General features: G+C 37.8%; 1 protein-coding gene across 2 annotated transcripts in view; it reads right to left on the reverse strand.

Moving 5' to 3' along the window:
• Window positions 1-14,319: 14,319 nt before the first annotated feature.
• Window positions 14,320-14,672, reverse strand: part of znf366 (zinc finger protein 366) — a 28,737-nt gene continuing 28,384 nt past the window's right edge. For both annotated transcript variants that reach the window (XM_062024216.1, XM_062024214.1), the window contains one exon: window positions 14,320-14,672. This exon is cut by the window's right edge and continues 408 nt beyond it. In XM_062024216.1, the coding sequence (XP_061880200.1) occupies window positions 14,587-14,672 (86 nt within the window). In that variant the 3' untranslated portion in view covers window positions 14,320-14,586.

A 14,672-nucleotide genomic window follows, 5' to 3' on the forward strand; every position in this document is an offset into this window, starting at 1 on the left:
AAAATCTGCAGAGACTCCTCCCACCCCCACCAAGGACTGTTTTCACTGCTGGACTCTAGAAAGAGGTTCCGCAGCCTCCGTAGCAGAACCTTCAGGTTCTGTAACACCTTCTTCCCTCAGGCCGTAAGACTCTTGAACGCATCATAATAATCCCCTCAATTCCCCCCAAAAATGGATTAATTCGCTGGAATATAAAGACAATATAATATACATCCATAAACCTGGATGCATATGCAAAAGTGCAATATATTTATCTGTACAGTAATCTATTTATTTATACCTGCACCTTATTTATTTTTAACCCTGCACTGCCATGAGCTAATGCAACGAAATTTTGTTCTTATCTGTACTGTAAAGTTCAAATTTGAATGACAATAAAAAGGAAGTCTAAGTCTAAGTCTAAGTAACTTAACCATCTTCAACTGTTTCTACCTCTGTGTGTGTAGTTTGTTGAGTTAGCACAGGATTAACACTTGGACATGACAAATGAGGTATTTGACAGCTAGAAGTTTGTTATTTATTCTGTTCAATCCCTGATAGGCTGTGACTTCATGTTTATTGGCTTTGTAGATACACTGAGATGAAGTCTAAGTTTGTTGCGTTTTTCAAACCGCACACATTTTTTTCTCCCTCAGAATTTGAAGTGTTTTGTCAAAAGGATTGTTTGAGATTTGTACATTTTCAGAATGTGCCTGTTCTATTTTTGGCCAAAGTAAAACAAAAAAATACAATCTGAAGTCGTCTTTGTTTTTAAGTTATCGTGCCGCGATTTTACCAGTCCGGCCCACCTGGGAATAGATTTTCCTCCATGTGGCCCCTGAGCTAAAATGAGTTTGACACCCCTGGGTTAACCCAAGGGTGGGACAGTTCAGTTTAAACAAAACGTGGAAGACTTTTAGCACTCTCCCGTTTTCACTTGGAGCGGCAAAACAGGAAGCCCTCACCTGCAAAGGACGCAAGTCAAAAGAAAGACATGTTTCACAGAATGGATGGAAGCACAAAATGTAATTATTGAATAGGAGCATGTTTGTTTAAGTTACCTGCTTACACGATCAACTTGATAATGGATGCACACATGATGTAATTCATGACAATTTCTGACAATAAATTGCATTTTGTCAACAAAAGTTATACCACTATTAAGGACAGAGCAACAACGTCATTGTTCTGAGGCCCATATTGACAGAATTTTGCAGGGAGGCCAGACTTCTTCCTTCAGTATTATTCTTATTTTGCATATATATTATTATTATTATTTTATTAGTATTTTTGTCCTCTCCAGCTTCTCAGGCAAATCATATAGTTGATGTAGATGCCCATATCAGCTGTTCAGATTTTCTTTACAAAAGAGAAGTGTAGGATACTTCTCTTGTTGCCTTATTTGTATTTGACTTTATTAAATGTATTTATATTATCATTTGGTGCAGCCGGGCCGGAGAAAGAGGGGATAGAAAAAGAAAAAAAGGAAGACAGAGGGGGTAATTGTGGGGACAAGAGTGGGATTAGACAGAGAGACAAAAACAACAACAGCAAACACAACAATAATAACAACAACAACAATAGAGCAACATCAGCAAATACGATATACAGTATACAAACATGATGGTAAAAGTGATAGCAAAGAAGCAATTAGCGAAATAAATAATAATACAGAAATGACAATGAGCATTATTACACTACAAATGGAGCAATAAAAATACCAATAGAAATAGCGCTATTGATAATGAACAATAACAATAATTTTTTGCATATAATTTACTGTCAATGCAAGAATCTGTCATACTTTGGCGTTTTGACCTCACCAAATGGAAAATATAGGCATAAATTATGTCATAATTCGATTAAATTAAAGGACTATACCAGCAAAATACTAGTCAAATATTATCTTTATTTGACAGGAGTTATCTCATATTTTAAGGACCGGCTGCAACACAAAATATTTAAAGTTCCTGTTGTTGTTTTTCAATGACCTGCTGCAAAAACACGACTCAAAGATCCTCTATTTGACAGGAGGGCTCTGCTGTTTTTAAGGACCTGCAGCTAAAACCCTAATCAAAAATCCTAAATACAAAAGCCAAAATCAGTGAAGTTGGCACGTTGTGTAAATCGTAATTAAAAACAGAATACAATGATTTGCAAATCCTTTTCAACCTATATTCAATTGAATAGACTGCAAAGACAAGATACTTAACGTTCAAACTGGAAAACTTTGTTATTTTTTGCAAATATTAGCTCATTTGGAATTTGATGCCTGCAACATGTTTTAAAAAAGCTGGCACAAGTGGCAAAAAAGACTGAGAAAGTTGAGGAATGCTCAAACACTTATTTGGAACATCCCACAGGTGAACAGGCTAATTGGGAACAGGTGGGTGCCATGATTGGGTATAAAAGCAGCTTCCATGAAATGTTCAGTCATTCACAAACAAGGATAGGGCGAGGGCAAATTGTTGAACAGTTTAAGAACAAAATTTCTCAGCGAGCTATTGCAAGGAATTCAGGGATTTCACCATACACTGTCCGTAATATCATCAAAAGGTTCAGAGAATCTGGAGAAATCCCTGCATGTAAGCAATGATATTACAGACCTTCAATCCCTCGAGCGGTACTGCATCAATAAGCGACATCAGTGTGTAAAAGATATCACCACATGGGCTCAGGAACATTTTAGAAAACCACTGTCAGTCACTACATTTGGTCGCTACAGCTGTAAGTGCAAGTTAAAACTCTATTTTGCAAAGCAAAAGCCATTTCTCAACAACACCCAGAAACGCCGCCGGCTTTGCTGGGCCCGAGCTCATCTAAGATGGACTGACGCAAAGTGGAAAAGTGTTCTGTTGTCTGACGAGTCCACATTTCAAATTGTTTTTGGAAACTGTGGACATCGTGTCCTCCAGGACAAAGAGGAAAAGAACCATCCGGTTTGTTACAGACGCAAAGTTCAAAAGCCATCATGAAGGCACCATTAATGCTGAAAGGTACATACAGGTTTTGGAGCAACATATGTTGCCATCCAAGCAACTTTATCATGGACGCCCCTGCTTATTTCAGCAAGACAATGCCAAGAGTGCGGGTACTAGACTGGTCTGCCTGTAGTCCAGACCTGTCAACCATTGAAAATGTGTGGCGCAATATGAAGCCTAAAATACCACAAAGGAGACTGGACCGGACTGTTGAACAACTTAAGCTGTACATCAAGCAAGAATGGGAAATAATTCCACCTGAAAAGCTTAAAAAATTGGTCTCCTCAGTTCCCAAACGTTTACTGAGTGTTGTTAAAAGGAAAGGTCATATAACACAGTGGTAAAAATGCCTCTGTGCCAACTTTTTACAATGTGTTGCTGCCATTAAATTCTAAGTTAATGATTACTTGCAAAAAAATGTTTCTCAGTTCAAACATCAAATATCTTGTCTTTGCAGTTTATTCAATTGAATATAAGTTGAAAATTATTTGCAAATCATTGTTTTTATTTACGAATTACACAACGTGCCAACTTCACTTGTTTTGGGTTTTGTATAACAGGTGCGACATACTGTTTTTAGTGACCTTCTGCAAAAACGCTATAGTCAAAGATCCTCTACGTATGACAGGAGCACTTCAGGCGGATTAGTCAATTGTCCTCCATGTGACAAAAGCACACTGTTGTGAATAAGGCTTTGCTGCCAAAACGCGAGCCAAAGATCCGTGTCAAACTCATTTTCACAGTTACGGCTGCCCTCAACAGGCCACTTGTAGCTGCAAAACCTCAAAAAAAGCATAATCGCCACATGACATTATTACACATTTGCTGCCTTAATTTGTTTATTATCATATCGTGTGCCAACAAACTGATGGAAATTTGGATCTGCAATCAGAAGTCAAGGTGACTAGCAGATATTAAAGTTCAGTTATTGTACAATTAATTTCAAAAAGCATTCCAATGTTAAAAAAAATGTTTAGAATATAGCTTTTTGCACGAAATAATATTGAGTTAGGGAGCGCTGCAGTTGAATGTGGTACAATTGTTTTCTTGTCACTTTTAGACACCTGTGTTCTGATTGACAGGAAAACTCTGCAGATTTAAGGATCCGCTGTAAAAACACTACTCGAATATCCTCTAATGGACAGAAGTGTTCTGTTGTTTTTTGTAAGACCATCTCAACATTTAATGTGATGTATGCCAGAGTACTCTGCTGATTTTAAGGCCCTTTTGACAACACGCTTCTCAAAGATCCTCTGTGTAAAAAAAACATTTAAAAAAAAACATGTCAAACAGATGTGCCAGAGTCTTAAATCCAACATAAACATTTTCAAATGTATCATGAATGTGTTAACACTGGAGGCAGCTCCAACTTATTTTAATGCAATGATTATGTCTCGTTTTTATTATTGTATGACATGTTTGTTCCTGGCAAGCAAAATGACACTAAGGCCATTGGAAACCTTGCACAAACAATCGCTCAAAATCCTTGACCGAAAACCACAATCACTGTTTATTTCTCCAAAAATATAACATTCAAAGATTAGCATCAATACGAATGGCCTATCGAATCCTAAATAACACTGCACCAGCGCCACTTAAGCACTTTGTCCAGTTTACATCTGCTGTGACAACTAGAAACACTGGCCGGATTTCACCCGAGGGTCCAGCAGTTAAATAGCAGCGCAATTGGATGCTGTTTGGAGATCAGAACACTTGATGCTGCATTAAGGAGGAGACGATAGTTAGTTTTTCTTGTTTCCAAGCCAGCGGTTGGAATTGAAAGGTGTACCGTAGGTGAGGAAAGGAAAGGAGGATGTGAGAAGTTCCTCAAAATGTTTGCCGTTTCCTCGTGTTGGACGTATGTGGTCGTAGGTGTTTTGGAAAAGAGAAGCTGCTCTTCTGCATTTTATCTGATTCGAAGTCACATGATGCTTGCTTGGAATGTATATGCTGAGGATAATGCAGATGATAACATGCATGGAACATTGTGGAGTTACTAGAAAAACAAATGTTACAGTGGATATGACAATGGGTCCAGTATGCTTCATGTTGAAGGCATACTGTTAGAGAATAGTAACATTTTGTTGAATTTTCTTATGTTGTTTTTGCACACACCACATGCCCTTCTCAAAATACAATGTCAATTTGATAAAGGTATACATTATTAGTAAACAAATAAGTAAATAAATAAAGGGGTAAGATTCTATTTTTAAAAAAAAATCAGAATCAGCTTTATTGGCCAACTATGTTTACCACACATAATTTGACTCAGTATTGTGCTCTCTTTGTATATGCTCCCTATGTAAACAATAAATATTAACAATTAACCAAAAATATAAACAAGTACTTATATAACTAACACGTGCAAAAATAATAAACAACAGTGCGGTGGTAAGTAGAGCAAAGAGCAAAAAGATGATGATGTGACCATGAGTTAGTACACTACTTTTAACTATTAAACTACTTTATAGCACTATTAAATGTTTTGATAAAGCAACGCAATTTAAAAAAATTAATTTCTGTTCTCCCATGTGTTATTCCAGGAATTTAGTATAGGAATTAATTAAATAACATCACAGCATTTTGATGGTTAAAGTGTACTATTTGCGGCAACAAGTGCTCTACAGCAGTGGTCCCCAACCACCGGGCCACGGACCGGTAGATTGGTACCGGGCCACACAATAAAAAAATAAAAAAATAAAACATTTATTTTTATTTTTTATTTTTATTTTTATTAAATCAACACAAAAAACACAATATATACATTATATATCAATATAGATCAATACAGTCTGCAGGGGTACAGTCTGTAAGCACACATGATTGTATTTCCTTATTAAAAAAAAAATAATAATTAAAAAAAAAAATACCCACGTGGGACAAATTTTCAAGCGTTGACCGGTCCGCAGCTACAAAAAGGTTGGGGACCACTGCTCTACAGCACAATACATTGGAGAAATACTATAATGTATACTATTACTTTTAAGCTACCTGGCGTTGTATTTGTTGTGTATGTTTGCACCCTTTATGAAGTGTCTTTTTTGTTGATGTGTTTACCTGAAGTGTGGATGTAAACTTGTATTAGAATTAGGGATGTAAAAAAACAAACAAGTTAACTCATACGATTAATCACAAAAAATATTAGAATAGAATAGAATAGAATAGAGTTTTATTTGTCATTATTACAGTGAACCGGTTCAAAGAAAAACCAAATTGGAGCAGATCCCCTAAGGCAGTGGTCCCCAACCACAGGGCCGCGGCCCGGTACCGGTCCGTGGATCGATTGGTACCGGGCCGCACACGAATTAAAAAAAAATAAAAATAAAAAATAAAACACTTTTTTTTTTCTTTCTTTTTTTAAAAATTAAATCAACATAAAAAACACAAGATACACTTACAATTAGTGCACCAACCCAAAAAACCTCCTTCACACTCATTCGCACTAAAGGGTTGTTTCTTTCTGTTATTAATATTTCTGGTTCCTACATTATATATCAATATAGATCAATACAGTCTGCAGGGATACAGTCCGTAAGCACACATGATTGTATTTTTTTGTGACAAAAAAAAAAAAAAAAAAAAATTAAAAGTGGTTTGGGACCACTGCCCTAAGGTGCATACACAATAACTCAGTAATATAAATAGTAAAAAATATATATAAAAAAATAAGATATGTATCTATATATATATATATGTATATATCCACACACATGCATGTATCCATACATATGCATATATATATATACATATACACATATAACATTATTGCACATTATAGTCCGGAAAAAAAATATATATATATATTGTGTTAATAAGGTAACAGAATCAGAATCAGAATCAGAAGTACTTTATTAATCCCCGAGGGGAAATTAAGATTTTCAGCACAATCCCATTCAAGATCAGACAAACTGTACAGGGAGACAGAACAGGATCGCTGACGGGTCTGCCAACTTCCGGCGCCCCTACAAAAAAGGTGAGAAACAGGTAAACGCTACAGGGATGGGGGTTTAAGCCTGGGATTCTGGAGGGGGGTCCAGACTAAGGCTGCAGCTAACGATTATTTTTCTATCGATTAATCTATAGATTATTTTTTCGATTAATCGGTTAATCTATAGATTATTTTTCCGATTAATCTATAGATTATTTTTCCTTTTACCGATTATTTTTTTATTCAAATGAAGATGAAAAAATAAATGTAGGCCTGTTTTTTCAAAAGGCACGGCTTTTATTTACAAAAAAAAAGAAGTATGGCCACTCAGTCAACATTGACAACAACATGACTAAATATTCTGTCAAATGTAAACATTTAAAACTTTTAACATTTAACAAAATTAAAAGTAGCTTATTTGCTTTTTAATGTGCAAATATAAAAGTCAACATCCAGTGCAAATCTTAATATTCTGCAATAGTATAAGCATTTCAAAAGAAAAAGTATTGCTTATTTTGCTTTAAAATGTGCAAAAATAAAGATAAACATCCAATACAAAAAAGTGCAAAACGAAATATTCTGTAACAACAGTGTAAACATTTCAACAAAAGTGAAAGTATTGCTCATTTCTAAAATGTGCAAAAATAAAGATAAACATCCAATACAAAAAAGTGCCAATCTAAATATTCTGGAGCACTGTAAACATTAAGTATTGCTTTTAAAATGTGCAAAATAAACATCCAGTCCAACACAGTACACAATAACCAATTCTACTCATTCCAGTGAGTGACTAACAGTTGTAATGAAGAAAGGTTAGCATGTGTACATGTTTGGTTCTTTTCTTCTTTACAATATTCCCAGCAGCTGAAAATAGGCGCTCAGAAGGGGTCGATGTGGCTGGAACTGAGAGGTAATTAGCCTTCACCTCAAGCCAGGACTGCGAGTGAGCTGAGCTGCAGTTTATATTTCTAGAAGGTCAACGGGCTCATAGTGATGTTACTAGTAGTTGACTGGGAGGTGTTTATTATCATTTGGGGAGAGTCCGCTGCCTGATGCTCACCTGCTAAACACCTATCTGCTCCACGCAGGTGGTAGAGGTGAACGGCACCGTGTCCCCCCCCCTCTCGGTGAGCTGTGGAGTCCCCCAAGGCAGTATATTGGGACCTTTACTGTTCCTAATATACATAAACGACATGTCATCGGCATGTGACTGTGAATTGTTTTTGTTTGCGGATGACTCTGCCCTGCTGGTATCCGGCAAGGACAAGTCACAGGTGGAGAAAATCCTCAGTGCTGAGCTCTGTAGAACTTGCACCTGGCTCGCTGACAACAAGCTATCCATACACTTGGGTAAAACAGAATCCATCCTGTTTGGGTCCCACATCAAACTTAAGAGAGTCAATCACTTCAACATAAAAGTAGGTGACAGTGTCATCACCAGGAAAGATGAGGTCACCTACCTAGGTTCCATTCTAGAGGCTAACCTTTCCTGTGATAAAATGGCAACCAAGGTAATCAAAAAGGTTAACCAACGAACGAGATTTCTCTACAGAATTTCCTCTCTGGTCAACAAAAGCACCTTGAGGATTCTGGCGGGAACTCTCGTTCAACCCTTTTTCGATTACGCATGCACCTCCTGGTACCCTAGCACCTCCAAAACCCTCAAATCTAAACTCCAAACATCTCAGAACAAGCTAGTCAGGTTACTTCTAGACCTCCACCCCAGATCCCACCTCACTCTTACCCACTTCTCTAAAGTGGGCTGGCTCAAGGTGGAGGACAGAGTTAAACAACTTGCACTGAGCCTAGTCTATAAAATCCACTACACTTCCCTGATACCGAAGTACATGTCAAACTACTTCCTTAACGTAAATGACCGCCATAACCACAACACCAGGGGGTGCTCCACTAACCACGTTAAACCCAGATTCCGAACTAACAAAGGTCTTAACTCATTCTCTTTCTATGCCACATCAATGTGGAATGCGCTCCCAACAGGTATAAAAGACAGGGCATCTCTATCCTCCTTCAAAACCGCTATAAAAGTTCACCTCCAGGCAGCTACAACCCTAAACTAATACCCTCCCCGGATTGCTAATAATCAAATGTAAACAATCAAATGCAGATTCTTTTTCTTATGCCTTCTGATCTCTCTCTCTCTCTCTCTCTCTATGTCCACTACTTGATGTCCATATCCCCACCCCACCCCCCCTCCACACTCCTGATTGTAAATAATGTAAATAATTCAATGTGATTATCTTGTGTGATGACTGTATTATGATGATAGTATATATGATAGTATATATCTGTATCATGAATCAATTTAAGTGGACCCCGACTTAAACAAGTTGAAAAACTTATTCGGGTGTTACCATTTAGTGGTCAATTGTACGGAATATGTACTTCACTGTGCAACCTACTAATAAAAGTCTCAATCAATCAATCAATCAAAACGCTGAAGCGCTGACTACATGCGCTCTGAATACACACTGCTGATTGGCTGATAATGCTTCGTGTGTACCAATCAGATGGTTGTGTGGGTGGGACAATGCTGCGTGTGTACCAATCAGATGGTTGTGTGGGTGGGACAATGCTGCGTGTGTACCAATCAGATGGTTGTGTGGGTGGGACAATGCTGCGTGCTGAGACAGAGGCAGAAGGAGCGAAGCAGCTTGTTAAGACTTTAGCAGCTAAAGTTAGCTTTAGCTTACAAACTCGTTCGGTACACCCCCGTGCCGAACCGAAAGCCCCGTACCGAAACGGTTCAATACAAAACACGTACCGTTACACCCCTAGCAGATACAAATGACACATTCATGTTTTTGTGTAATGATGACAACGTATGCTCGCGCGGACGATTGACTAGTTGATGGTTTTCTTTTCAAATGTTCGTTCATAGCCGTTGTGCTGCTATGATAGGCCATTTCCGCTCGACACAGTGTGCATACAACAACATTATTAGGCCGTTTATTGAAATACTCCCACACTTTTGACCACTTTTGGCATGCTTTTCCCCCTCGCTCGCACCGCTCGCATCGTCTGCTTTGATCGTCTGCTTTGCGGTCCGCCATGACGGTAGTGTGACGTAAATATGCGACGCGTCGACGCACAAAAACGGCGTCGACGTATTTACGTAACCGATGACGTCGACTACGTCGACGCGTCGTTTCAGCCTTAGTCCAGACTGAGGCCAAGGAAAAAGAAAAAAAAAAACTCATAGCCATAGCACACATAAACCTGTGTGTAAGAGGAAAACATCAAATAACTCAAAGGACGTTAAAGGCATTAAAACAGCAGAGCTGATGCAACCAGCTGCCATTCCAGCAGCGCCATTTCTACATATAGCTACAGAAGTAAACCAACAAAAAAACTAAAAATAATTAACCAATAATATATATTGCACACACACGATTGCACCATGCATAGACAAGCAACCAAACAAAAACATCATTTCAACACCCATATACACTGTGGTGGCCTCTGCGGTGTTCCACACCATCGTCTGCTGGGGTGGGGGGAGCATGGCCAGAGACAGGAGCAGACCCAACAAAGCAACCAAGAGAGCTGACTCCACCCTAACCCCAATAACTCTCGGCCAGTGTCCAGTCTGCATGGATGAGCGAGGATGCGTCCAAGGAGACCGAGGTGTCCGATACCTGCTCATTAAGCCAAGACACTGTGAAGCTTGTCCGTCCCGGCGCTCAGCGCTAGCTCCGCAGTTAACAGACTCTGGTGTGGCAGAGACCCAGCAGCTGGTCTCCATGGCCAAAAGGCTCTAGGGAGGCAGATCCAGAAGTTCACAAAAAAGCACAAGTCACGAAAGTCACACAATCTCAAAGGGTCCCCAACCAAAAGGCAAAAAACCCCCACATGAAAACAAGAGGGAAACATCAGGAACACAAAAGGATGACACAAGAGCACAGAGCTCCTGCCACCAGCAGCCACTACAGCGGCGCCGTCTTGGGAAAAAAAAGTGCAGATTACTCATGCAATTTATGTTGACCGTACATGCTCCTTCATCTTAACCGCGGATGTTTACCTGAAAGGTGGCTCAGGTTGTTATATGGTCAATGCATGTGTTAGTGCAAAGACGAGGTAGAAGAGTGAAGTGAATTATATTTATATAGCGCTTTACATAGTGAAACCCAATATCTAAGTTACATTTAAGCCAGTGTGGGTGGCACTGGGAGCAGGTGGGTAAAGTGTCTTGCCCAAGGACACAACGGCAGTGACTAGGATGGTGGAAGCGGGGCTTGAACCTGGAACTCTCAAGTAGCTGGCACGGCCACTTTACCAACCGAGCTATACCGTCTAATCCAAGACTGATAAATTTTTTTTCAAAGTAATCATTTGACAGCACCGATTAAAAAGTTGTATACTATTAATGTACATGCAATGGCCATTTTTAAAAACACGAGGAAAGACAATGAATGATAACAAAACCATGCACAAAATTTTACAATTTGCCAAGAAATGTTTTTTTTACCTTCAATACAATTTCAGTGCAGGGCACATATTTGCACTCATAAAAAAATAACTTTTTCGACAGTACATACTGTAATTTTACTGTATATAATATTTTGTTTTCCAATCATTTGTTTCTTACCTTTTCGTAATAAAGTTTACTGCAACCCCAAAAATGGACAAGCGGTAGAAAATGGATGGATGGATGATTAGGCAGATTCAAAAGTATAGAGGATATGATACTGATAAAGAATTTTTCCCGGGGTCACATGTGCCACCACTATTTGAGAAGAACTGCTCTATTGTGACTTATTCGGTAGGAGGACATCTTATTATTATGTATTTGATGCAGCTTTTATGTTGTCATTTACTGTTCAACCTCTCTTTACAATGATTGTGTAATTATAACACACAAAAAAGTCCCTAAATGACAGCAAAATATGTAGACCTTTGAAAGTTTATAGATAAGAGATGTACTTTATAACTTACATAGAATTAGTTTTTTCCACCTCTATTGTTTTTTATTTATGAACATATTGTTGCAGTGACCGGAATGAATGCTTATGTTGTGACTCATTGAAATATACACAATACCAAGTCTTTGTTTGGGACACCCGCTGCTCGTTTGATGGCGAGCAAAAAAAGGCAGAAGGCCATAAGCCTTTTTTTCTCTTCCTCTTCCTCTACTTTGAAAGGGAAGCAATGGGAGAACAGCGCTGAAATGAGTTGTAACGTACGCCAACTTGATGTTTTCAGCTTTTTCAGCTCGTTTATGCAGGTAAAAGATTACCACTTTTAGTTTAGCAGAATGACGTTTAGTACCGCATTGAAAAACACTGACAACTAAAAAGTGAGACAGAATACAAAAATCACAGTTTATTTCACAAGTCAACTGAGTGATTTAGAGTAGCAGACATGTGTACAGTCATTTACAGCATTGCAACTGAAATATCATATTGCTTAATATGGTGGCTAGGAGTGCTTATTTACTGCAGTGAGTACCAGGAGTTTATTAAAGGGTAGGGCACAAATAAATAAGGATATTATCCGTCCATCCATTTTCTACCGTTTGTCCCTTTCGGGGTCGCGGGGGATGCTGGAGCCTATCTCAGCTGCATTCGGATACTAAATTAAGTTAATTACATTTGAATAAGTATATGGGGGCAATGGCATCAATTATGACACATAATCCAGTATTTCCCATTAACTGCCAAGATACCTGTGGTAATTTGCATAATTTACTACAATGATATGATTTTCTCCAAAAAGGCTAAAAAAATGTATACTTACTAATTAATAATAAAATTTTGTTTTAAACGTCCATCCATCCATCCATCCATCCATCCATCCATTTTACAATATAATTACAACACTTTATGTACATATTTATATACAGACTTGAACAATAAGTTATTCACTGAAATATATTTATTAATTGTGGTTCTTACAAAAAATATATCTTATAAAATATAAAAGCTAAAATGTATCATAAAGCTCTGCCCCTTTAATTAGTGCATACTAAATAATTTAACTTTAGCCTACTACTACAACCATATTATTTACCAGCAACATAAAGTGAAACAGAGGCAGAGGTGTCCTGCCACAGTCAGTAACAAATAAACAGGAAACAGTAGTGGTGGTAGATAGACACAGAGCTTCATCAAACATCTGATCCACTTAACAAAGAGCTCCAAAAATCTTGAACTTTAGACTGCCATCAGTTTTACTCCCTACACTTACCCATGTGTTTCCTAGTGCCTGCAGACTGTGCACCCTTTGTTATATACACATGGTGTGTTTCTAATATAAATACATTTAATAAAGTCAAATACAAATAAGGCAAAAAGAGAAGTATCCTACACTTCTCTTTTGTAAAGTAAATCTGAACAGCCGATATGGGCATCTACATCAACTATATGATTTGCCTGAGAAGCTGGAGAAGACAAAAAAACAATATATTTAAAAAAAAAATTTTTTTATTTATTTATTTGTGGCGGACGTAATTCTTTCGTGGCGGGCCGCCACAAATAAATGAATGTGTGGGAAACACTGTAATCATGTGCGGCTTAATAGGGCTTCGATTTGGGGATAGATAGTACTTTATAGATAGATAGTACTGTATGTAGCCTTTATCAACATTAATGTTCATTTTTGCTTGTTTCTAGTCCGCTGTAAACGTCAGCTTTGTAGATACCACATGCTGTGCTGCGGCGATGACGTCTATTATGAGTAAAGTTTATAGTAAAAAATAATTGCAGCCAACTATATTCAAGAACTCCTTCATTCCGCACTCCATCCAGCTGTATAATCACTCGCCATACAGCAATAGATGATATCTGTCTATTACCTGGCCACTTCTATGTTAGCTACCTCTTTTTGTTTATAATGTATATTTTCTGCTGGATCTACTCTCTATTTTATGCTGTAGCTGTTACATATACTGTAATATTGTCCATTGTAATTGGGATTTGTCACATATTGTACATATTATAAAATAATATATTATAATATGTCGTGAGTTTAAACCCTGGCCGAGTCATACCAAAGACTATAAAAATGGGACCCATTACCTCCCTCATCAAGGGTTGGAATTGGGGGTTAAATCACCAAAACGTATTCCCGGGCGCGGCCACTGCTGCTGATCACTGCTCACCTCACCACACCTAGTGTGTGTGTGACAATCATTGGTACTATAACTTTAATATAATAATATATCAATATATATTATATACTGTATATATAATATGTAAATATTACATATATGTTATATTCTATATTGCTACTATGGTACATTTTTTGTCTACTTTATACCTTTTGTAATTTGCCCTCTTTTTGTGCCCTTGTGTACCCGATCCTTTCCATCCTTTGTAACTGGGCTACTGTGTGGAACAATTTCCCTTGTGGATCATTAAAGTTTGTCTAAGTCTAAGTCTAAGTTAGTGCAGCTTCTATTTGAGGCGTGGCATTAATTTATAGAAATTAGTTTCTTAACGCGGATGCCCTCTATTTGAGGAGATAGAATAAAAAGCTGTGATTTTTTGTAATTTTTTTTTATTATTATTAACATTTTGGTGTACATTGCAAATACCTGAGAACAATTTTAAAATGATTATGTACAAGATGTATATTCACAGCTTCAATTGATGTGCATGCAATAAAAACACACACTGCCTGTAAAACATCCTCTCCAATGCTTTTCTACATACAACATTCAGCAAAACCTGCATCTTCTTGTCACTCTTCTTCCTTGTCTTCCTTTAATGTGTCTTCCCTGTCCAACAATTCTTTCAGAAGCTTCTGATGGTGGCAATGTGTGTCTT

Source organism: Entelurus aequoreus, linkage group LG17 (genome assembly GCF_033978785.1).
Source record: "Entelurus aequoreus isolate RoL-2023_Sb linkage group LG17, RoL_Eaeq_v1.1, whole genome shotgun sequence".
Classification (NCBI taxonomy): domain Eukaryota; kingdom Metazoa; phylum Chordata; class Actinopteri; order Syngnathiformes; family Syngnathidae; genus Entelurus; species Entelurus aequoreus.